The sequence below is a fragment of the Neofelis nebulosa genome, chromosome 5 (assembly GCF_028018385.1).
Source record: "Neofelis nebulosa isolate mNeoNeb1 chromosome 5, mNeoNeb1.pri, whole genome shotgun sequence".
In the NCBI taxonomy this organism is placed as follows: domain Eukaryota; kingdom Metazoa; phylum Chordata; class Mammalia; order Carnivora; family Felidae; genus Neofelis; species Neofelis nebulosa.
Genome location: NC_080786.1, coordinates 48811124 through 48836413, shown reverse-complemented (window position 1 = coordinate 48836413; position 25290 = coordinate 48811124). Strand labels below are relative to the sequence as shown.

Here is a 25290-nt window from a genome sequence, read left to right as displayed (position 1 = left end):
TATTTTTGGCCTGAGTATTGATCGAGTTAATGCATTTCATATTGTGTTACAGAGACAAGTAATTAAGAGCAATCTTTTTAGCAATATCAATTGCTTGACAGCTTTTTACTACCTTTTAAGATTTGTAACCCTTATCAGAGGATTTGGGGAGTATCATACTTCCTTTGAATAACAATAGTTTTTGGCAGGGGGAATACAGTTATCTTGAGTCATCTCGATACTTGCTAGAGATTTAAGTCTTTAAGTCGGGTTGCATTTTTTTTGTAATCATAGCTAAACCTGAAGTTTACCCTTGCTTCCTTAACATACCCTTATTTCCATCACTAATAACTACACCAAACTTTCTCCCTATTGTCTAGTAATCACGAATGGGTTGAACTGTTTCATTTTGAAACTTAAAAAGTAGGAATGTGATTTTACATTTCTAACAATTACATTTAAAAATGTGGGTCACTTTACCAGTGCTGTTTCATTATTTTTTTAACATAAAAGTGGACATGGGAATTTCATTAAAGTGCTCTAAAAATTCACTTATTATCTACATGATTAAAATAGTGAGGATCCCCCAAGGTCTATAAACTTATACTCATATTAGAGCGAATTTTTTGATGTTCAGTTAACTGATGGGAATAGAACTAATGATGTTTTCTAGCATAATTTGAAAAGATTGTTCCTAACTTTTAAGCATTCTTTAGGAATTTGGGGAATATGTTTATCAATGTGAAATAAATTGACAGAATAAAATGTCAGTAAGAACTTACTGGAGCACTAAGAAAACAAGAAAATAAAAAGAATAAAGTTTCTCCGATTATACATAGTAATATAAATTAAGAATTATGTGCTTAACTAATCTGGAGCTTTTCTGCAACTGTTTATCTTAAAGTTTACTTTTCTTTTTTAATTTTCAGACAGGTTTATTATTATACCCTTACATTCACTGATGCCTACGGTTAACCAGACACAGGTATGTTGTTAAATGTATTCATCCTCTGTCTTTCAGATTGAGGCAAGCTTCAGATTAAGGACTGCTTATTATCTTTTATTTTCTTTTATTTTTTTTGAAGGTGCATTTTCAAGTAGTAATCCATATAAAAATCACTTCTTTAAGAACTTTGCAAATGAATCTTCAGGGGATAATTGCACAAAAACTCGAGTAACTGAGTAATTAACAAATTAGTTTTGTCAGCTTTAGGGAAAAGTTTATAGACTGGTTTCACCAGTAACTTGTTTGGGTTGCAGTTATCTATGACATACTACAGCTTGATGTTTGAGATTTTGATTTAACAGAATTAATGTATTTGTAGGTATGAGATTTCCTGTTTTATCAATAATATATTATTATGGTTTTGAATGTTTTGTCTCTTGTCAGGTTCAGGCATGTCCCTTGTTAGGATCAACACTGCATTCTCAAAGACAAGATAGTTTTCTGGACTGCAGTGTTTGCAGGCCCTGATAGAAGGAGATGGCTCAGAAGAAAGTCTGTCTCTCTCTCTCTCTCTCTCTCTCTCTCTCTCGTACTTTTTCCCCTCCTTTTGTGAGAAAATCTCAAGGCATTTCTTATTGAGGCTCTTTTAATATCTTTTCTGCTGATTCTTTAATCCTGAGTAAGCCTCAGCCAATCCAATTAGAGTGCATACCTAAGTGAAGACAAGGGGTGAAGGACTGTTAGTTCCAAAGACCAGACAGAAGAGTACTTTCACTCTGACACACTAATAGTAAACTGTGTATTCCTTTGCTAGAAATTATATGACTACATTAGAAATTCTATTTTCTGTTGATTACCTTTGATGTAAATGAAGAGATAAATGTATGCATTTCTTTGCATTATAGCCAAGTGGTACTTGACCAGAAGTTCTCCTTTTAGGTGGCTTTGTGTAGGATGCCATTGAAGATTTTATTTTTTTTAGTTTGACTTCAAAAACTTGTATGTAGTGGTACAGCCCGCTGCTATCCATTCTGAGTTTGGCATCTGCCTGGGTGGTTGGTGTCCCTTACCCATAGAGTTTTGGATCATTCGTAATTCTTATTGTTAAACTGAACTCTCTCTCTCTCTCAAGAGTTTGATACACAAAAAAACATTTTGCTTTACAGTTCTTGTTAAAAGACATTCTGTAAATTTAATCCTGTTTCATTTGAAATTTAGTTTGTGATAAGGTTCATTCTAAAATCTGGGAGATTTTGTTTGGTTTAACGAAAATGATGGTTTAATTGAAAATGATGTGTACCTATAAGTATGTGTACAAATGTTAGATGCATATGTGAAGGAATGAACGCAATGTTGAAAAGGAACAGTATCTGAAGTAATTCTGATTGGAAGAATGATGTCTTAGAAATTAATGTGCTTTTGAGGTTTTGATGTATTGATTCTTACAGGTATTTAAAAGAACTCCTCCTGGTGTTCGGAAAATAGTAATTGCTACCAATATTGCAGAGACTAGGTAAAAATTGTTTTAAATATCAACTACTGATGATTATGAGTTTTGAGCCCCATAAATTAGCATACCTTATACACTTCTCTCTCTAAAAGATACTTCATAATGTCTTTAAAGTTAATTTAGTCATGGTGTTGGGCAGAGGCTTTTGTTTGCTTTCTAATCCTATAATGGATTAGCCTTTCTAAGTGTTTTTTAAAAAGCCTTCTTGGGGTGCCTAGTGGCTCAGTTGGTTAAGCGTCCAACTTCAGCCCAAGTCATGATCTCTCAGTTGGTGAGTTTGAGCCCTTCAATGGGCTCTGTGCTGACAGCTCAGAGCCTGGAGCCTACCTCAAATTCTGTCTCTCTCTCTCTCTCTCTCTCTCTCTCTCTCTCTCTCTCTGCACCTCCCCTGCTTGCACAGTGACTCTGTCTCAAAAATAAACATTAAAAAAAAAAAACCTTAAGGAATCATGGGAGTTGAGGTCAATTTTGGTTTTGCCTTTTTCTGGTTGGGGGTCATCGTATTGTTTGGTAATTAGTTATGAATAGCCTTAAAATTTCTTATATTCCTTTGGAAGCATTAATATGTCTTTATACTCATTGAAACAGATTTTTCTGTGGAAGCTGATATTAAACCATGTGGGAACTTGGGCCCACAGAGCTAGGTACAAAAGTCATCAAGCAAGCTATGAAGTTTGACTATGGGCAAATAAAAATTCCTCATGTCATCTGCAGAATTGACTGCCACTACAGCTCCTGATGCTGCCTGCCCAACAAGGGGCTTGATCCCTGTAATGTTGGTGAATGTGGGAACAGTGGTGAAAATCCCTAACTGCAAAATCAATATGACTAATTAAAAATGCTTTGAAGTCCCTATCTGTAGTCCTGTTAGAGGTTATGTGCTTTTAATGTATTTTTAATATTTCATACATCTGTTTTCCAAACAGCATTACCATAGATGATGTAGTTTATGTAATAGATGGAGGAAAAATAAAAGAGACACACTTTGACACACAAAACAACATCAGTACCATGTCTGCTGAGTGGGTTAGTAAAGCTAATGCCAAACAAAGGAAAGGTCGAGCTGGAAGGTAAGATGGAACCTTTGTCTGTAAGTTGTTTTAATCATAGTTTCTTTGGAAAAATATCTGCCAAGTTTTCTATTTTTAATTTTTCAATCTAGTTAATTAAAATTAATATTATTTGTTAATTTGTTCTATTTAATTTTGTTTCCATTTTTTAAAAAGCATGAATTACTAATCATAACTAGTAATAATATTTGAATGTCATGTTATCTCCTAAACACTTTGTATATATTAACTTGCTTAATCTTCACAACAATGCTAGGAACTAGGTTATTGCCCCCATTTTAAGGGTATGGAAATTAAGGTATAAAGAAATTAAAAGTTAAACAGTTGTGTAAGTAGCAGAGTCAGAACTTGAACCCAGGCAGTCTGGCTCCAGTCTGGGCTCCTAACCCTGTGCTTTACATCTATACTGGTTTTTCACTATTAGTTACCAATGAAAACACAAGGAAGTTTTCTCATTGATATGGGGGTAGCATAAGAAATAATATCTCTATCTTAATGGTAGAAAGAGTGATTTGCCTTTAACACAAGTAATTGCACTTATTATTCATTTTAATACATACTTCCTAGAAGTTTTACACCCTTATTCATATGAGTGGTAGAATCACGTCTGAAGTTGTAGAAGAGAGTTTTTCTTTTGCCTCCTACAGGTAGTACGAAAAAATTTCCATTAATCTTCAGATAACTGGCGTAAGTAAGGAAAGGAGAGTTAGATAATTTCAGCAATACTTTGTTTTACATTTGTAGGTAGTAAAGCTCTGTATCTTGCTATAATCTTTGCAGATTATCCCACTGCAATTTGTAGGCCGTTTATTAGATTATGCAGTTGCTGCTCTTGAGCTGAAGTGATACCTTATTCTAAGAATAATCTCTAAGACTGAGGTTTTCTCATGAAGACTTAATACCACTGGATACTAATTCAAGTAGTATTCACCATTGTGGTACACTTTTTTATATGAATAGTAAACATACTAGCCTTAGGTTTGATCCATAAAACGGTTCTAGAAATAAAGTAAACGAAGTATTGTGTTTCATCTAAATTTTCATTTGCAGTAGCTTGATAGAAGTTAACTGTGGAATTACAGTGGTTTAATTCAAATGAAAAATAGCCCCTTGTAGGGTCCACAGATAATAAATTCCTTTACCAAAGCCTGATTTGATTAATAATTACTTTGAAGGCCAGATCAAACTATAGTATATGGTCCTCAGTGGAAGCATTCTTCGTTTTTACAGGCATGTTATATTAATAGATGATGGGTCTTTGTATACTTGTGACAGAAATAGCTAAGAATTTTAGAATTTATTTTTATTCCTATAGAAAATGGACCTCCCCCTCCTTTAGCAGCAAGAGCCCATAGGAATATTTATTCTGTTTGAAAATATATGAATACCCTCACCTCTACATGTCTATCCTTAACACTGTCCATTTATATCACTAAAGAAAAATTCAGCAACTAAAACATTTCCAAAATCCCTCTGAGAGCTCACTAAATAGCACATACTTAAAAGATTTTAGGGGCGCCTGGGTGGCTCAGTCGGTTAAGCATCCGACTTCGGCTCAGGTCACGATCTTGCGGTCCGTGAGTTCGAGCCCCGGGTCGGGCTTTGGGCTGATGACTCGGAGCCTGGAGCCTGCTTCCGATTCTGTGTCTCCCTGTCTCTCTGACCCTCCCCCGTTCATGCTCTGTCTCTCTCTGTCTCAAAAATAAATAAACTTAAAAAAAAAAAAATTAAAGATTTTAAATAATATAGACAGGTTAACATAATGCTAGGATTATTACATAAAATGCTCACAAGGCATATAGAGGGTAAACCTCAGTAAACAGTTATTAAGCACAGCATTCTGGAATCTGTAAGTTAGTAAAAAGGAACCAAATTATTGGTGCGGGGAGGAAATCATCTCTTTCTTAAAACTAGAACATAGGGATAATGGATCTAGATAATGTTCCTCAGATACATGGGGAGAAGGAATGTATGATTAATAAAAATGAAATATTAAGTTAGTTATGGTGTAGTTCATATGATACAGATATTGGCTATTTTCCCTGCTTGCTATTTTCTCTGGAGTTCTAAAAAGTCATTGGTAATGTTCCTTTTATTTATTTATTTTTTAAGAGTGCAGCCTGGTCATTGCTATCATCTATATAATGGTCTTAGAGCAAGCCTTCTGGATGACTATCAACTGCCAGAAATTTTGAGAACTCCTCTGGAAGAGCTTTGTTTACAAATAAAGGTAAATTAGGTGGGAGAGTTAAGAAACTAAATGGAGAGTGGGGTTCTAATTTTCAACATTTGTATAGAAGAAAGTAGTATATTAATCTGTGAAGAATTGTTATCATGCGCGTGTGTGTGTGTGTGTGTTTTAGTAAACTGTCTTTAAACTTCCTTCAAATGTTTATTAAACACATTGTATCATGTACTGCTCTAGGATCATGCTGCCTGTGTTTGAATCCTAACTCCCCTGACAGGCTAGTGGCAAGTGATTTAAATAAAGCTTATATAGAATTCTTTAGAACATTGCCTGGCATGTAGTGAGTAAGTGTTCAGTAAATAAATATTAGCTACATGTACTGTTACTACATCTTAAGGTGCTGTCCATCTGATAAACCACTCACCATTTTTTGGCATTTTATATGTATTTTGATAGAAACAACCTTTTTATTTTGAAAAAGATCGGTAATTAACCTATTTGTTGAGATTTTAACCAGCTACTTTTCTCATTAATATAAAGCTGGTGGGTGATAGAAAGTAGTAATGTGAAAATCATGTATAAGTTTGATGCTTTATTAATTGACACAGGCATGACTAAACTGTTAATGTCAGTATATGATATATGTTTAATTATATTTGTCTTCCCCCAGATTTTAAGGCTAGGTGGAATTGCTTATTTTCTGAGTAGGTTAATGGATCCACCATCAGATGAAGCGGTGTCACTCTCCATAAAACACCTGATGGAACTGGTAAATTTTATTTTATTTTTCAAAATGTTAAGTTAGATTTATAATGTTAGAGCACGTAAGCCACCTGATTAAAAAATTTACTCTCATTACTATGAAGTAGATCAATGAATACACAGTGCCAAATTTGATTTACTCTTTGGCTTGGTATATGAAACGTGAATTAGAAAGTTATAAAATGATACCTTTGTGATGGTCTTATTATTCTGGGTCCTTTCCACACAATTTTTTCATTGTAGGCTTGTTTTAAAACTAGATAAAATTTTGGGGGCGCCTGGGTGGCTCATTCGGTTAAGCGTCCGACTTCAGCCTGGGTCATGATCTCGCTGTTCTGGAGTTCAAGCCCCGCATTGTTCTCTGTGCTGACAGCTCAGAGCCTGGAGCCTGTTTCAGATTTTGGTCTCCCTCCCTCTCTCTGTCTCTGCCCCTTCCCCACTCCTACTTTATCTGTCTCTCTCAAAAATAAACATAAAAAAAAAAACTAGATAAAATTTTATATCTTTCAGTTTACTGGTCTTTGTCTTCATTTGCATTCTTCAGATGAATTTGGTTGGTTTCTTAGATTCTTCTGATTACCATAATGTTTTCAGAGCTTTTCTCAAATCCAAGTAATTTAATGACTGTGGACATCTTATGAAGGCAATTCTTGTATTTTTGAAAGAATACTAATGAGCTTTATATCCCCCTGCCTGACATTTTGGTCTTAATTTTTTTTTTTTGTTTTGTTCTGCTTTAGTTTCTTTCTGTGACATCATTGTTTTGAGAAACTAGTTTCAGTCACTTAACACGTGACTACTTAGTTGGTAGCCATCCCTGCACAAGACTGTGTTGAGAAGAGTCACAGGACTGGCTATGAATTAGTACCCAGAGTGAGGAGAAGGGCGCTGTGAGGTAATGCTCAGAGAAGAGAAAAAGTGGTTCAAGCTGTCTTCTCCAATAAGGCAGCCACTGGTCACATGTGACTATTTAAATTTGAATTTTGAAGTAAATTACAAATTCAGCATCTCTAGTCACATTGCACATAGAACATTTTTGTCATTGCTAAAATTGTTGATTCGTGTGGGGTTAGAGGTTTCTGAGGATGTACTTTATATATTTCATTTTTATTTAAGCCATTTATACAGGTAATTTTGAGAATTTGACCTACATCAGAACACTGTAGTAGGTTTTAATGTGAGTTATTTAAATGAAAAAGCATTGTTAATTATCTGTCTTTGTTGGAATTTGTATTAGGTTTAGTGAGGTTCCTTGTACTTTAGGAAGTAGTACAGTTTTACTGCTGACCTGTCTTCCCACCTAGGCTTTTATCTAGTAGAATAGAGCTTTGCTGCTATTTCGTCTAATAGAATAGAGCGAGGTGGCAATCAGAGAATCAACTTACTGTTGATGGTAGAGATGGATGACCAGAGAACAGCTGGACTCTGAAGCCCAAGTGGGTGGCTTCTTCTCTCCCAACTGAATTTAAGAACCAGTCTTTACTTAGCCGTTTGCTTGAAACGGCCATGCAAATCCTTCTCCATCATGAAAAGGCCAGCAAATCCTTCTCTCTGCAGTAGATTCCAAAGCTTTTTTAAAGTTTTTATTTAAATTACAGTTAAAATACAGTGTAGTATTAGTTTCAGGTGTACCATATAGTGATTTTATGCTTCCTTAAGACACCCAGTGCTCATCACAAGTGCATTCCTTATCGCCATCACCTGTTTAACCTATCGCCCCACCCATCTCCCCTTTGGTAACCATCTGTTCTCTGTAATTAAGAGTCTGTTTCTTGGTTTGCCTCTCTGGGATTTTTTGTTTTTGTTTCTGTTTTTCTTTTCTGTATGCTCTTTGGTTTCTTAAATTTTATGTATGAGTTAAATTATTAGGTGTTTGTCTTTCTCTGAGTGACTTATTTCACTTAGCATGATACTCCATCCACATCTTTGGAAATGTCAAGATTTCATTCTTTTATATATATATATATATATATATATATATATATATATATATATATATATATATATATATGCATGCCACATGCCACATCTTCTTTACCCATTCATCAGTTGGTGGACACTTGGGCTGCTTTTGTAGTTTAACTATTGTAGACAGTGCTGCTGTAAACATTTGGGGTGCATGTATCCCTTTGAATTGGTATTTTTGTATTCTTGGAGCGAATACCTGGTAGTGTAGTTGCTGGATTATAAAGTAATTCTATTTTTAACTTTTTGAAGAATGGCCATGCTGTTTTCCACAGTGGATACACCAGTTTGGGTTCCCACCAACAGTGCATCATTAGGGTTCCCCTTTCTCCACATCTTCGCCAACACCTTTTGTTTCTTGTGTTGATTTTAGCCATTCTGACAGGCATGAGGTGATACCTGATTGTGGTTTCTATTTGTATTTCCCTAATGACAAGTGATGAGCATCTTTTCATGTGTCTGTTAGCCATCTATATTTTTTGGAAAAATGTCTGTTCATGTCTTCTGCCCATTTTTAATCAGATTATTCATTTTTAGGGTGTTGAGTTTTATAAGTTCTTTATATATTTTGAATACTAACCCTCTATCAGATATGTCATTTCCAGATATTTTCTCCCATTCTGTAGGTTGCTTTTTAGTTTTGTTGATGGTTGGTTGGGGAAGGGGCAGAGAATCCCAAGCAGACTCCTTGCTGTCAGTGCGGACCCAAGCACAGGGCTCCCATTTTGCAAACCGAAATCATGAGATCATGACTTGAATTGAAATCAGGAGTCAGACACTTAACCCATTAAGCCACCTAGGGGCCCTATAAATCTGTTTATCCCTTTCCAATCATCTAGGACCCATAGTACAATCTTGAGCAGAAGTGGTATGATAGTGTACATTCTTGTGTTCTTTTTCTCAGAGGGAAAGCTGTCAACAATTTGTTGAGTGTATTTGTTGAAGATTTTTTTCATGGAAACCGTCAAATTAAGGAAGTTTCTGGTTTACTAAAAGATTTTTATTGTGCATGGATAATTGATTTTGTCAAATCCCTTTTCTGCCTCTCATGAGATTATGATGTGGGTTTTTTCTTGTTTAATTTGCTGTGTATTGGATTACGTTGATTTTTTTTTTTTTTTTCAAATGTTAAACCAACTTTCATTCCTGAAACAAATCTAACTTGATGGGATTCAATTTGCCTTTTTTTTTTTTTTTTTTCCCTCCCTGTGGTTTCTCATGCATAAGTTTATTTAGTAGTTTTCCTTTCTCCAAATGTCCCTGTCCAGTTTGTTACCAAGATTATGCCAGGTACAAAAAAACAAGTAGGGAGCATTATATATTTTTTTTTGTTTTTCTGTTCTCTGAAAGAATTTTTTGTAAGATTAAGGTTATTTCCACCATAAATGTTTAGTAGAAGTCTTTTCTGATGGGATACATACGGGTTATGGTTTTTATTTTTTGTTGATATCTTTTTGTGTACCTAGTTATTTTAATTGTGTACTGGACATTGCATTTATAGTGCTCTTTGTAGATAAAAATTTGAAACCTAAGATGATGATAACTTTCTCCAGTGAAGATTTATGTTGCTTCTGCCAGGAAAAGAAGCACCAGTTCTGGGCTCACCTCCCTGGACTTCTGTTATTCTCCAAATTCTATACTTAGAATTTTTATACTTCTTTTTTAACTCCTCAGTGTCTTCAAGCAGCTTTCCTAGCTGTATTCAATGGGACGATTGGACCAAATTACCTAGGTAATCAGAGCAGTAACCCACCCCCAGTTTTCAGTGTTCTGGATATGCCCATTATTTCTTGCCTTCCTGTCTGATGTAAACTACCAGAATCAAAGCTTTGCATTATATATTTCGAATATATAATAGTTTCTTTCTTTGTTTTATTTTGTCCCACAACACCAGGGGGTGATTTTATTTGATTGAAAGTTTGCTAATGTGGTATTTCTCTTGTTTCTCTCCTAACATTTAGAGTAGGGCCAGGTTGTGGATATTTTATTTGTCTATTTTAATGTAAGTTTCTAACCTTTGCTGACTTCAGAAATTCTGTTTTGGTGAAGAAAACAGCATCAAACAATATTAAAGCATTTGGGTCTAAGAGTGAGAACTCTCCTGTTGTTTATTTTAAAGCAAACTAAAATAGCTTTGAATAGGATGCTTTACAGTGTTGATTTTAAACATAAATCCGTGCTTTACAGAATGCTTTGGATAAACAAGAAGAATTGACACCCCTGGGAGTCCACTTAGCACGATTACCAGTTGAGCCACACATTGGAAAAATGATTCTTTTTGGAGCTCTTTTCTGTTGTTTAGACCCAGTACTCACCATTGCTGCTAGTCTCAGCTTCAAAGATCCTTTTGTCATTCCATTGGTAAGAAAGATACAGATAAAAGGCTAAGCGTTTTTATATTCACAGAATAGTTTTTGTTGAGATCCATTTTTCAGCATTTTATTCGAATGCCTTTCTCACTTGACCATCAGGGCAATTTAAGTGGCCTTCATCTATTTTCCCTTTTTTTTTTTCCTTCTTTCTTAAGGGCAAAGAAAAGATTGCAGATGCAAGAAGGAAAGAATTGGCAAAAGATACCAAAAGTGACCATTTGACAGTTGTGAATGCATTTGAGGTAAAAAATGACTTGTTCTGGATTGTGACAGTTCATTCAAGTGAAAAGCTGATAATAGATGTACTCAGTTTTTAAAATGTGTATATTTGATAGGTATCAGGAATAAATTGCTGAGTGTTTAAAATTAGGTGAACATTTAAAAAACATTGCACATGATATATTTTTTGATAGTTCATTACATTTACCCTTTTGGGAAAAAAAAATCTGTATTTGTGTTTTGATAACAGTAGAACAAATTAACAGTTTATCTTAAAAATCTATTTTATATTCATTTATATCTTTGTGTTGACATTCATAAAAGGTGGTCTTAGTCTGTTTATTAATAAACTGTAACTTATTCAGATTTAACATTTTGATGACTATGCTAATCATGCACGTTATTTAGAGAGACCGTTTCTCCTCCCAAAAGTCAAGCTTATGTGAGGAATACATTTATCACCCATATTTGCAAAATTTAAATGTAATTAGGTTTTTAGAGATAGTATCTTTTTACTGTAGCTCTAGATTCATTTTTATACCACATATTATGGGAAAGTTATGTATTTTTTTTCTTTGAGCTCATCCAGTATTAACTTTTCTTTTTCCCCATCTTCCCTTGTCTGTGTATATAACTTCATATACATACATATATATTATATATATATATTATATATATATATTTACATACATATATATGTTATATATATATTTACATACATATATATGTAATATATATATATATTTGTGTATATTCCAATACAGTAGCATTAGAATTTGTTCAGCAGTGTTCTTTTTTATTAATACCTAATATATATGATGGCATTTTGTATGAAATACACAGTATATTGTTATATAACTTGTACTTGTTTGTATGAAGAAAGGTCTGGAAATTCATTAGTGGGTATATCTTAACAAGTAGAATCATGGGGAGTGCTTTTTTTTAATAGTATGTGAATTTCAAAATTCTTTGAGTAGTTTATAAAGAAGATGAAGTATTGGTAGAAGAGTAAGTTATTACCCAAATAAAGATAAACTAGTAAGAATCTTTGCTTTGATGAACAATATTAATAGTTTTCTTTAATTTCGTTGCCCCATAGGGCTGGGAAGATGCTAGGCGACGTGGTTTCAGATATGAAAAAGACTATTGCTGGGAATATTTTTTGTCTTCAAACACATTGCAGGTAATGGTGAATGTTTTGAAATGATTCCCAAATATGTTTATATGTATCCATTTTGTATAGTTAGATCTTTAGCAAAAAAGTTAATGGTGTGAGTTAATGGTGTTACATGAAGTTAAATGATTTTACAAAATAATAGAAGGAATCTTTATTAAATAAATCAACTGCAACAAAACAAAGGTATATAATATAATAAACATAAAGGTGGCTAATGGCTAAGAAAAGAAACAAGATTCCAGAGTATAGCAGGAAAATGTAGTAAAGCTTGGGTACTCTTTTTGCCCCCACCTTCTAGTTGCTGTTTTGATGATTCAGCCTGAAAATGCTCACTGATACTCCTAAAATCTATTTTAAAATAATAAACAGTATCTTTACCTTAACTTTTGGGTAGGTTATCTTTAATAAGAAAACACTGGAAAGGAGGCCTTTGTGAACCAGAGATCGTAAATAAACAGGACAGATAGACATCAGACATAACGACTCTACACTGAATTGGAGAAGTGTAAGATTAGGAATTCCTCACGTTCCCCTGTTACATGTACATTCCAGTGATATGGCAGGAACCTTGGTACTGGACATTTAACAAATGTACAAGGGGGTAAAAGAATCAAGAATCTAGCATGTCTAGCAAATATAATAAAAGCTGTGCAAACATTAACAAAATGAAATATGACAGTTCTCAAAGTTACAACAATCAATGTCAAAAAAGAATAGATTACACATATCTCAACAGAAAATACTGTACAACTGCTTCATAGTAAATAACAGTTTAGGAAGAATATGAATTCAATAAAACAAAGATAAGAAAATAAACCAATAGAGTGGATGAAAAGACTGCTGACCTAAGAAGAGACATTGATGACCAAAAGAATTACAGGGAACAAAATGGATATCCCTGTAAAGGATTGATCTAGAAGAAAGAGTCTAGGTAATCACAGTTTGTAGATGCAGCCACAAAAGAAAAAATTGAAAACAATAAGTAAAAAGCTTCTAGACAGGAAGACAGGACTGATCCATCATGAAGATAATAGGTGTCTCTCCATAGAAAATTAAGGTGTAATTATGACTATGTATTCAGAGATATGTGCAAGAACATTTCCTTCAATAGAGAAAATAAAATGAACTACATGTATGAAAAGATGACTGAATCCAAGGGTTGAGAATATTCTATCCAGTCAAGATATTAATTCACCTATAAAGACAGAGGACAGGCATTCAAGAATGCATTTGAAATACTACACCCATGAGCTGTTCTTGAAAAAGAGACATTGAATTGCTGTCTATTAAGAGATAAAAAGAATTTCAGAAATGGAGAGTACCTATTAAATCAATGAGTGTTATGTGTGGATATTATTTAAATATAGAACAAATACAAAACAGTATTGGGAATTATAGATAATAGAATAGAGTAGAATAGTTATTATTCTGAACAGTATAAAATAATGGTAATAAAAAAACCAGGACATGGTCTAGAGTGTCAGAGTCACGTAGTTCACAAAAGGGATATAGACTTAAGACCAACTTTACGTTTACGTTTCATAATCTCTTATTTTAAGCTTAAAGGATCCTTTATTATCTTTTGTGATTGTGAAAATTTAAGATTCATCAATTTAATTTTTATTTCTATTTAACTTTTTAAAATTGAACTCAAATTATCCAGCACCCCCAAAAAATTGAACTCAAATTAATTTTAATACTCCTATTAAAATAGCTTTTATACATTGTCCCATTGTTAGGATAGCATTTCTGTCTAACTCTTCTGTCAGTATATATGTGTAAATGTCTGCAGTATTATTTAGTTAGTAAATGGTTACTTCTGACTAAACTGAGTTAGGGAAATTTCATTTGTACTTCCTGTATTATTTGTGTGCTTTATAATGAGCCATGCATCATTTTTATTCAAATTAGGATTCTTCTTCAAAACAAAACAGAAAAACAGACGTTAAGCCTTTGTGCCAGTATGTAACAGCAGTTAATTCTCAGTAGTAGAACTATGGATGTTGATTATTTTATTTATGATTTTCTGTTTTTTGGGGGATTTGTTTGTTTTCAAAATATGGGGTGGAGAACCATTTTTTAAATTATGTTAATGAATCTTCTGCAGAATGGAGCAATACTTAAAACATCAGTGGTTATTCCTTAATAGCAGGCAAAACTTTTCTGTTAAAAAATCAGATGATAGGGGCGCCTGGGTGGCTCAGTCGGTTAAGCGTCCGACTTCAGCTCGGGTCACGATCTCGCGGTCCGTGAGTTCGAGCCCCGCATCGGGCTCTGGGCTGATGGCTCAGAGCCTGGAGCCTGCTTCCGATTCTGTGTCTCCCTCTCTCTCTGCCCCTCCCCCATTCATGCTGTGTCTCTCTCTGTCTCAAAAATAAATAAACGTTAAAAAAAAAAAAATTTAAAAAAAAAAAAAAAAAAAAAATCAGATGATATTTTAGGCTTATAGGCCATATGGTGTCTGTTAGAGCCACTCACTTCTGTTATTATAGTGTAAAAGTAACCATAAACAATAGCTGAGCGAGTGTGACTTTATTGACAGTAAAACTTTATTGACAAAAACAGGTGTTTGTAAATTTTGTAGTTTGCCAGCCTCTGCTCTAAAACATCACATTTTTGCAAGTGTCTTATAAAGCAAGGAAAACTTACAGCTATTTATATGAGTATACGTTGTATGGCCCCTATAAAAATCTGTATGAAAGGTATTCTAGTTCTGTTTGTTACCATTGCTCCCTAGATGCTGCATAACATGAAAGGACAGTTTGCTGAGCATCTTCTTGGAGCTGGATTTGTAAGCAGTAGAAATCCTAAAGATCCAAAATCTAATATAAATTCAGGTAAAGAAGAAAATGCAGTGAAAATAGCTTGCTTTTTGCATTGTTTGTTGTATCTGTATTTTAATTTTTTTCCCCTCTATCTTCCTACTCCCAATAGATAATGAGAAGATAATTAAAGCTGTCATCTGTGCTGGTTTATATCCTAAAGTTGCTAAAATCCGACTAAATTTGGGTAAAAAAAGAAAAATGTAAGCATTGAAGATTATTATGAATTATTTCTAATTGTCTCCTTCAGCTTTTGAAATCCTCTTTATGGCAGCAGAGCTTATATTTTAAACTTGTTCTTCTTTATATTTGGGCCATGTTCTTGTTCTTTACTTTTGATCTAAATTGAAGAGAATGCAGGGGCACCTGGGTGGCTCAGTCAGTTAAGCATCTGACTTTGGCTCAGGTCATTATCTCACAGTTTGTCAGTTCAAGCCCCATGTCGGGCTCTGTGTTGACAGCTCAGAGGCTGGAGCCTGCTTGGGATTCTATGTCTCCCTCTCTCTGTTCCTACCCTGCTTGCACTCTCTCTCTCTCTCTCAAAAATAAAAAATAAAGATTAAAAAAAATAATAAATTTAAGAGAATGCAAACTATTTAACACAGGCATCACTTTCCCTCATAGCACTTACCTGGAGTCAGCTCTCCCATCACCCATTATTCACAAAGAACGTTAATGAAATATAATACTAGGGTAAATATTAGGAAAGTAAGCCAGCTATTAAAAAAAAAAAGTCAGTGCAGAGGCATCTGGGTGGCTCGGTCGGCTAAGTGTCCAACTTCTGCTCAGGTCATGATGTCATAGTTGGTGAGTTCAAACCCCACGTCAGGTTCTCTGCTGACAGCTCAGAGCCTGGAGCCTGCTTTGGATTCTGTGTCTCCCTTTCTCTACCCCTCCCCTGATTGTGTTCTCTCTCTCTCTCTGTTTCTCTCAAAAATAAACATTTAAAAACAGTGCATGGATGGCTATTACCTAGAGAAGACTTTTTTAGGGTTTCTTCTCTTCTAAGACACATAATTTTCTAATTTACCTCTTTGATGAAAATTGTGGTGATTTCACTGTTTTAGGTAATAAGGTATAACTTTTAAATATGTATACAAATAATTAGCCTCAGGAATAATTGGAGACTGCAAGGCATATTTTTTGCCTAGCAAATAAGTTCATTCTAGTGAGGAAACAGCAACTCTAAGTCACAGATGTGTAGTAGTGTGTGAATGAAGACACATTAGACTCTTGTGTCATGTTATTAAAATAGTCCCTGGCCAGTGGATTCATAAGTGAATACGTTAATTTGAGCATTGTGTCCTAAGGAAGTAATTCCAAATGTTTTTTAAAAAGATGTATTGTAAAGAACATAGGTGTCCAAAAAAAAAAGTGGGGAAATTGATATTATCATATTATAATGGCATTTAAGCTCATATAAATAAGGCATATAAAACAGTTACTGTACAATAACAAAATAAACTGACATTAAATGAAAAAGTTTGGATATCCTATGATGATAAACATGAAAATACAAGATCTCAAAGACAGATTAAAGTGCAGACATTGTTTTAGGGCAGTGCTTCTCAACTGGGGTGACTACCTGCCAAGGGACATTTTATTTGACTGTGACATTTGGGGTAGTTCCAGCTGGGGCAGTACTACTAGCATCTAGTAGATAGAGGCCAGAGATGCTATTAAACCTTTAATATCCAGGACAGCCTCCACGACAAGGATTACTCAGTTTAATATGTCAAATATGCAGAGTTTGAAAAACCTTATTGTCACATAGGAAGTTATGGATAACATGAATTTTAATCATTGTAACTGGATTATCTACACTTTAAGTGAACCAGGTACTTTTTGAGATCATTACTTTGTCAGTTTTTTAAAATATCCATTCTTGTCTTTACAGATAGCTTAACAGAGACTGAAATACATTTTGTAAATTTCTCTGCCATCCTATGAAGGATTTACGGAAAAAAATGTAGTTCTGTTTGTATTGGTGCTTTATTTTGGTCTAGACCAGGGACCAGCCAATTTTAGCATGCTTGGCCAAAATTCTTGTTGGTATAAATTTTTTTTGGAACAGCCACACCTCTTCGTTTACATGTTGTCTGTGTCTGCTTCCCTGCTTTGTCAGCAGACTTGAGTAGCTGTGATGGAGCTCATCTGGCTTACAAAGCCTAAAATATTTTCTGTGTGGTCCTGTACAGAAAAAGTTTGCCAACCCCTGCTGCTTTCATGATGTAGGGTTATAGGGTGGCATTGGTTAAATAGGCTGTGGTGAGGAAGAATAATTTCTGATTTTATTCTAAGGACTCATGACTGTGATTCATGAATTTGGTTAGAAGTATTATGAGTTCCTAGAACCATGGAAAGATACTCTTAAAAACAAATGGGAAGGATTAATGGATTAAGAGCTTTTATGTTGTCATTTAATATAGGCAGTTACCATTGATTGTTTCAAAAGAAACTGTCAGACATCTCCATGTTGAATAATATTGATTAAAGACTCGTGTATTTTGAGGTAAAACTTTTATGACTATCAAAGAAAGACCCTGGAAATTGAGAGACTGACTAGAGCTATGTCAGAATACCTTTATTCCTTAGCATTGCAGAAGCGTGAAGATAAAAAGCTTCTGCACAGCAAAGGAAACAACCAACAAAACTAAAAGGCAACCGACAGAATGGGAAAAGATACTTGCAAATTACATATCAGACAAAGGGCTAGTATCCAAAATCTATAAAGAACTTACCAAACTCCACACGCAAAAAACAATCCAGTGAAGAAATGGGCAGAAGTCATTAATTAGACACTTCTCTAAAGAAGACATCCAGATGGCCAACAGGCACATGAAAAGATGCTTAACGTCCCTCCTCATCAGGGAAATCCGAATCAAAACCACACTGAGATACCACCTCACGCCAGTCAGAGTGGCTAAAATGAACAAATCAGGAGACTATAGATGGCTGGAGACGATGTGGAGAGATGGGAACCCTCTTGCGCTGTTGGTGGGAATGCAGAGTGGTGCGGCCACTCTGGAAAACAGTGTGGAGGTTCCTCAAAAAATTAAAAATAGACCTACCCTATGACCCAGCAATAGCACTGCTAAGAATTTACCCAAGGGATACAGGAGTGCTGATGCATAAGGGCACTTGTACCCTAATGTTTATAGCAGCACTTTAAACAATAGCCAAATTATGGAAAGAGCCTAAATGTCCATCAACTGATGAATGGATAAAGAAATTGTGGTTTATATACACAATGGAATACTGCTTGGCAATGAGAAAGAATGAAATATGGCCTTTTGTAGCAACGTGGATGGAATTGGAGAGTGTTATGATAAGTGAAATAAGTCATACAGAGAAAGACAGTTACCATATGTTTTCACTCTTATGTGGATCCTGAGAAACTTAACAGAAACCCATGGGGGAGGGGAAGGGAAAAAAAAAAAAAAAAGAGGTCAGAGTGGAAGAGAGCCAAAGCATAAGAGACTCTTGAAAACTGAGGACAAACTGAGGGTTGATGGGGGGTGGGAGGGAGGGGAGGGTGGGTGATGGGTATTGAGAAGGGCACCTTTTGGGATGAGCACTGGGTGTTGTATGGAAACCAATTTGACAATAAACTTCATATATTGAAAAAAAAATGAGAATAAGGGGCTCCTGGGTGGCTCAGTTGGTTAAGCGTCCGACTTCGGCTCGGGTCATGATCTCGCAGTCTGTGAGTTCGAGCCCCGTGTCGGGCTCTGTGCTGACACCTCAGAGGCTGGAGCCTGTTTCGGATTCTGTGTCTCCCTCTCTCTCTGCCTCTCCCCTGCTCATGCTCTGTCTGTCTGCCTCCAAAATAAATAAAAACATGAAAAAAAATTAAAAAAAAAAAAACAGAATAAATGAGGGGTGATGGGGGTGGGGAGGCAGGGGAAAGTGGGTGATGGGCATTGAGGAGGGCACCTGTGGGATGAGCACTGAGTGTTGTATGGAAGCCAATTTGACAATAAATTTCATATTTAAAAAAAATACATTTATTCCAAGTATTCCCATTCTGAAATTGGGGGATTTGAATGAATAAGAAACCATTGATAACATATTTTAGGATAGGTTTTTAAAAATAAGTTGTACCTAAAATCCCTTTTAAAGACAATTCTTAATTTTTTATTTTATATTCGTCTGGGTGTGTAACCTATGAAATTTTTTATTTTTTAAAAATGTTTATTTTGAGAGAGAGTGAGAGAGGATGCATGCTCGCACACAAGTAGAGGGAAAGGCAAAGAGAGAATCCCACACAGGCTCCATAGTGTCAGCATAGAGCCCAACTCAGCACTCAATCCCATATACATGAGGTCATGACCTGAGCTGAGATCCTTATTAAGAGTTAGATGCTTAACCGACTGAGCCACCCAGGGTCCCCATAATTGTTCATTTTACAAAGTTATTTTGGAAATTAAGGGTATTGTCAGTATTGTGATTGATGGTAAAATGTATACACTATTCTCTTGGTCTGAATACCTTAGAATTATTTCAGATATTTATTTTATTCTTAGTTTTTTAGTAGTATAGTGTGAATAACAGAATTAAGGGATATTTCCTCACCTAAGATGTTCAGTAATTACACCTGCGAGAAAAGAGTTTGTCATGTGGTTATTCATATTTAACTGATATTTTTCCATGTTTGTTAAAATTCTGTTCGCAAATACAAATTTGTAAATTTATATTACAAAAAGTTAACTCACCTGTGGAATTTTTTTTTAGATTCTGGGATTGGTTTGGATCTCCTAGAATTTGTCTAACAAATTGCATTTTAACTTTTTTTAAAGGGTCAAAGTTTACACAAAAACTGATGGACTAGTTGCTATTCATCCTAAATCTGTTAATGTGGAGCAAACAGAATTTCACTACAACTGGCTTATCTATCACCTGAAGATGAGAACAAGTAGTGTAAGTGAATATTTAACATAATCATGCACCTCGAACATCGATCTTTTTTACAGTTGCGTATTTCTCACAATTATGAACAAAATTTGTTCTCTTCTGAAAATTTTTCTTCTGACATGAATTAAGGCTTTTCCTTTTTAATGTTTATATATTTTGAGAGAGAGAAAATACATGGTGGGGGAGGGGCAGAGAGGGAGAGAATCCCAAGTATGCTCAGCCCTGTCATTGTGAGCCTGCCAGGAGGTGGTGGCTGTGGGGTGTGGAAGGTCTCAATCCCATGAACTGTTGAGATCATGACCTGAGCTGGACATTTAAGTGACTGAGCCACCCAGGCGCCCCGAATTATAACTGAAGAAAATAATCTATATTTTTAATGTGCAGCAGGTCTATCACGATGGATCTTTGTATTTTATTTAATTGGGACAGTTACTTGCTTTGCATAGTTTTCCTTCAGAGCCTGTTTTGAATAAATACTGGCATTCTCGGGTATAGGGGTTTACACCATACAAAGAATTTTGCTGATATTTCAATGTATCAAGTATTGGTCAGAACATTGAGTGAGATTCTGTTTATATATAGATAAAAATAATTTCAGATACATTAGTGTTTTCATTGTGTCACTCAGGAAATATTTTTTTTAAAGAACAGTGCTATTTGAATTGAAACAAATATAAAACTGTGTTCTCTGGATTAATGAAGACTGGCTGGTTTAAAATGATACATTCTGAAAATTAGTTTCAGTAATCACACTAGCAGGATAACACCTGATTTAGAAGGAAAGCACTAATATCATTAGTACTGGTGGCAGTGAATTAATGTGGCAATAATCTTTCAGACTCCTGAGCATTTTAGTTTGCTTTAATTCTCATTACAGATATACTTGTATGACTGCACAGAGGTTTCCCCATACTGTCTCTTGTTCTTTGGAGGTGATATTTCCATCCAGAAGGATAATGATCAGGAAACTATTGCCGTAGATGAATGGATTGTCTTTCAGTCTCCAGCAAGAATTGCCCATCTTGTTAAGGTGACTGACTTTACATGATTGTCTTTGAATCTGCAGGCAAGTTAGCATGTGATCTTGCGGTTTTGTCCCAAGTGTTATATATGTTGCATTAGACATTTCTTGCTCGATTTGAACAGAGCAAATGGTGTTGAGAAATTGATGCATAGTTTCTCAGAATTGTTTTTTGAGGTATTTATGGACCAGCCATTCTAAACGGCTCGGTGTGATTGAAGTTTGAATTTTTTAACTGGAGTATACTTTAGTTGGCTACTCATAACCACACTTTAGTTGCTCACTAAATATTTCAGTATTATGTATAATAGCTTATGAAATTCCTTGTAACAGCTAAAGTCACTTTTATTTATTACTCCGCTTAATAGTGTATTTGCCGTTGTTGAACATATGTGATTTTTCCAACCTTAGGAATTAAGAAAAGAACTAGATATCCTTCTGCAAGAGAAGATCGAAAGTCCCCATCCGGTAGATTGGAAGGACACTAAATCCAGAGACTGTGCAGTACTGTCAGCTATTATAGACTTGATTAAAACACAGGAAAAAGCAAGTCCCAGGAACTTTCCACCACGATTCCAGGATGGATATTACAGCTGACAACTTTTCTGTGGTGGTCTGAAACTTTGACAGCCATTTTCCATCATAGTTTAATTTTTGGCTAGATGCCAAACCACAGGACATGAATAATTTCCATATGTAAGGTAGAAATCTTCATTAGGTAGTAAAGATGTAATGTGCATGATTTAACAATGTTATCTGTAGCTATTATAAATATACCATAAAAAGCAATATGTCTTCTGATCATATATTCTGTTGTGGTCATGTCCACACTTTGGGAGGACTGCTCTTATATATATTGAGTGTTGTACCACTTGAGAAATGCCTTTGTTCTTTTAAGAAAAGTTAATCTTTCTGCCCATAGTGACTGAATACAGAAACCGGTAAAAAAACAGAATGGTTAGCCAAAAAGCAGTATCAGGTTAAAAATTTGAACACAACCACATTTTTAAGTAAAACTTCTATTAGAGGTAAATTAATCTGTTGTTATAAAGCCCAGTATTTAATAAAATGTACAGTGTATAAATCTCATCTAGCTTTTTGGCTTGGTTTCTACATCCATCTATCCTTTGGCTTATTTGATTTTTTTTTTTTTTTTAATCTTTTTAGAATATATTTGTACCCCTTTTACTTTACCCGGTGCAGCATAATGTAGCAATTGAGAACATGAGTCTAGACTTGACCACCTAAGTTCAAATTTCAGCTGTGACTTACCAGCTCCCTTGGGCAAGTTACTTGGCTTTTCTCTTTTCTTTATCTGTAAAATAAAGGTAACAGTTGTTGAGGATCAAATATGTTAATGTAAAGTGCCTAGACTAGTGTCTGGCACATAGAATGTATTCACTAAATCTTAGTTATTATTTGTCCCTGGATTTTATTTTTTTATAGCAATCCATTTTACATTCATTTTTGTGTTCTGAGTTCTGCTTTACCCTCTTAACCAGTGGAAGCTCGCGTGACAGGGCTAGTGATAGGCTAATATTTTCAGCCTTATCAGACTGTGATAGATACTATTGGTTGCTATCCAACAGCCATTTTTTCCTCCCCATTCGCTTGACTGTTCAAGTGTTCTCCCTCTACATAGCCTTGTGCCCAGGGGTATTAGACTCTCTTCCTCAAGGGTAACTCGGACTGTTAAGCCAGTTCTGCATGGTCTTATTCTTCTTAGAAGTAACTGATGAGGCATGAGTATGTGAACCTGTGTTGTCAATAGCAACTGACGAGTGACCTGCGAGAGGGCATCTGAGAAAGATTTTCCTCACTAGTAGATTTAGAGGAGGAAATTTTCTCCTGTGGACATTGTCTTACCTGAATCTGGCACTGCTGTAGCCATTTTAGGATTCCAGGGGATAATGATGTTGGCTCAGTGGAAAGATATAAATCACTACAGTCCTTGATAATGCTAGTGAGCTGCTGAATTATTCAGTTCTAGATTTGCCTTGCACATGGACTTATTTTAATATCATAAACCCTTCTTCATTGAGTTAAGCCACTTTTAGGTAGTATATTGTGTATAACTTGGCAGAAAGCATATTAACTGAAATACATGGTCTCCATCATTGAGTGTTTGCTGCGGCCTCTGTTTCTACCATTTCTTTTGTGATCTAACAGTTTGAACCACATGTCTGACAAAAGGTGTAAAAGTAGTGAACCTGAACATACCGCAAAAAGAAATAAAAGAACATCCTGCTGCACTCTAAAAAATTCAAATTTTACTGTGCCTTCCAATAAATGTAAGGAAACCAAAGGAAGAGTATCGAATAATAACTGGGATTTATTCATAATGCTATGGTGATCTGAGTAACAGCACTGGTTCAGGTACTGCTCTCATTTCTGGGAATGTGTGTCAACCTATCCTTATTACCTAAAGGTTTTGAATGTACTGTGTCCTAAGTCCATTCTCTTGGCTAGTCTCCCAAAAGTGATCTTTTACTGAATTCTTGCATTGAGTCCTATGACAATATTGTGGTTTTGTCCCTAAACTCAAGGTGACCTGACCATTGGGTCCCATTTGCTCTATGAGTGTTTTTATGTCTGCGTATGTGTGTTTTTTCTTGCTTTTACTCTCCAGTTTAAATTCACAGTAGGCCAAAATGGTTTTGGAAGAAAGCATTTAAAGAATCTCTTTAAAAAAAAAGGGATTATTACTTAATTGGTTCCATGTTCCCAAACCAGTATTTAATCTCCATATGAATGAGGAAAATGTTCCTAAAGAATTGTTTAAATCAGCGATAGAGAGATTAAAGCGGTTACTATCACTCTCAATTTATGTCTTCTGTACAGCTGATCAGGATGGAAATCTTGATTGAAGGTGCTATTTGTGTTGTTTCTTTTGTTTACAAAATAGTATATTACTGAGTGGAAAATTTGTTCCAGATCTAAGTACTCTTTGTTATTTAGTAGTTTTAAAGAATCAAGACATTTAAAAGGAAAATCTATTTGGCTCACCATTCTTAGCAATACCTAGAATTCTTGAACTCTTGAACTCTGTCTAGAATAACTAAGAAACTTGGGTGGGTGGGGGGGACAAAGAAACCCCTGAGTAATCTTTAAAATGTGTCTTTGAAAAGTGAATGCATGTAATGCTTCCTAATTCATTAACTTGGGCAAAAGCTCTAGATACATTTATACCTGTTACAGGTGATTTTCTGTTCTTCCTATATTTTTAAAACAAAGTCCACCCTAAAAGCTAGAAATTATTGAAAAGCTTTAGAATGAATTTATTTTAGTACCCCTTCACCCAAAGTAAATCATAAATTTTCTTCCACTCTTTTAGCTCTGTGTTTGTGTATATTTATTTTTAAGTAATTGTGATCATGTGGTATAATCATAATATGCTAATTGTTTTTAAATATTTTCTGATTTTAAGACAGTAAACCCTTATTTGTAGAATATTTGGGAATTGACTATATGAAGAAAAGCATGTTACCACTGTTACGTTTTCATGTATTTCCATGCTTTTTTTTTTTTTTTAGCTTTAAGGAAGTATTTTATATATAATAAAATTTGCCAATTCAAGTATATAATCCCATGAATATTGTCAACGTATAAAGTCATGTAATGCCTGCCACCATAATCCTGACATAGAACATTCCCATCACCTAAGTTTTCCTTTTCCCCTTTGCAGTCAGTCCCCTGCCTCTATTCCTACTCATTGACAACCATTGATCTGCTATTTGTCACTATTTTTGCCTTTTCTAGAATTTCCAATAAATGGAAAATCATATTTAGTCTTTTGTGTCCAGTTTCTTTTACTTAATGCTTCTGAGATAGTCATGTTGTTGCATGTGTCAGTAGTTTGTTCCTTTTATATTGTTTAATTGTATTGCCTTGTATGGTTATACCATAGTTTGTTTATTCTTTGACTAGTTGATGGACCTTTCAGTTATTTTTTTTTATTATTATTATAAATAAAGCTGCTGTGAACATGTGTATACAAGGCTGTGTGTAGATAAAGGTTTTCATTTCTCTTAGGAAGATACCTGTGATTAAGATTGTTGTATCATATGGTAAGTGTGTTTAACTTTGTAAGAAGCTGCCAAACTGATTTCCAAAGTGGGTGTGCTATTTTACATTCCCACTGGCAATATATGAGGGGTTCCAAGTGTTTCAAATCCTTGCTAGTACTTGGTATTTTTGTTAATTGGTGTTGTTTAAGGTTAGCCTTCAGTAGATGTGGAGTCCTGTATCATTGTGGTTTTAATTTGCATTTATTTCTATAATGATTAGGGATACCAATCTATAGTTTCCTTTTTGTGGGGTAATGGTGGCCTTACAAAATGAGTTG

General features: G+C 34.9%; 1 protein-coding gene across 1 annotated transcript in view; it reads left to right on the top strand.

The window, feature by feature from the left end:
- Window positions 1–24733, top strand: part of DHX36 (DEAH-box helicase 36) — a 52148-nt gene extending 27415 nt beyond the window's left edge. The window contains exons 13-25 of the mRNA XM_058730273.1: window positions 909–964; window positions 2374–2438; window positions 3362–3505; window positions 5618–5735; window positions 6364–6462; window positions 10608–10781; window positions 10948–11034; window positions 12111–12194; window positions 14926–15025; window positions 15123–15213; window positions 19810–19930; window positions 20802–20954; window positions 21357–24733. Coding sequence (XP_058586256.1) covers window positions 909–964; window positions 2374–2438; window positions 3362–3505; window positions 5618–5735; window positions 6364–6462; window positions 10608–10781; window positions 10948–11034; window positions 12111–12194; window positions 14926–15025; window positions 15123–15213; window positions 19810–19930; window positions 20802–20954; window positions 21357–21542 — 1478 coding nt within the window. The 3' untranslated portion in view covers window positions 21543–24733. The remainder of the gene's footprint in view (window positions 1–908; window positions 965–2373; window positions 2439–3361; window positions 3506–5617; window positions 5736–6363; window positions 6463–10607; window positions 10782–10947; window positions 11035–12110; window positions 12195–14925; window positions 15026–15122; window positions 15214–19809; window positions 19931–20801; window positions 20955–21356) is intronic.
- The last annotated feature ends 557 nt before the right edge of the window (window positions 24734–25290 follow it).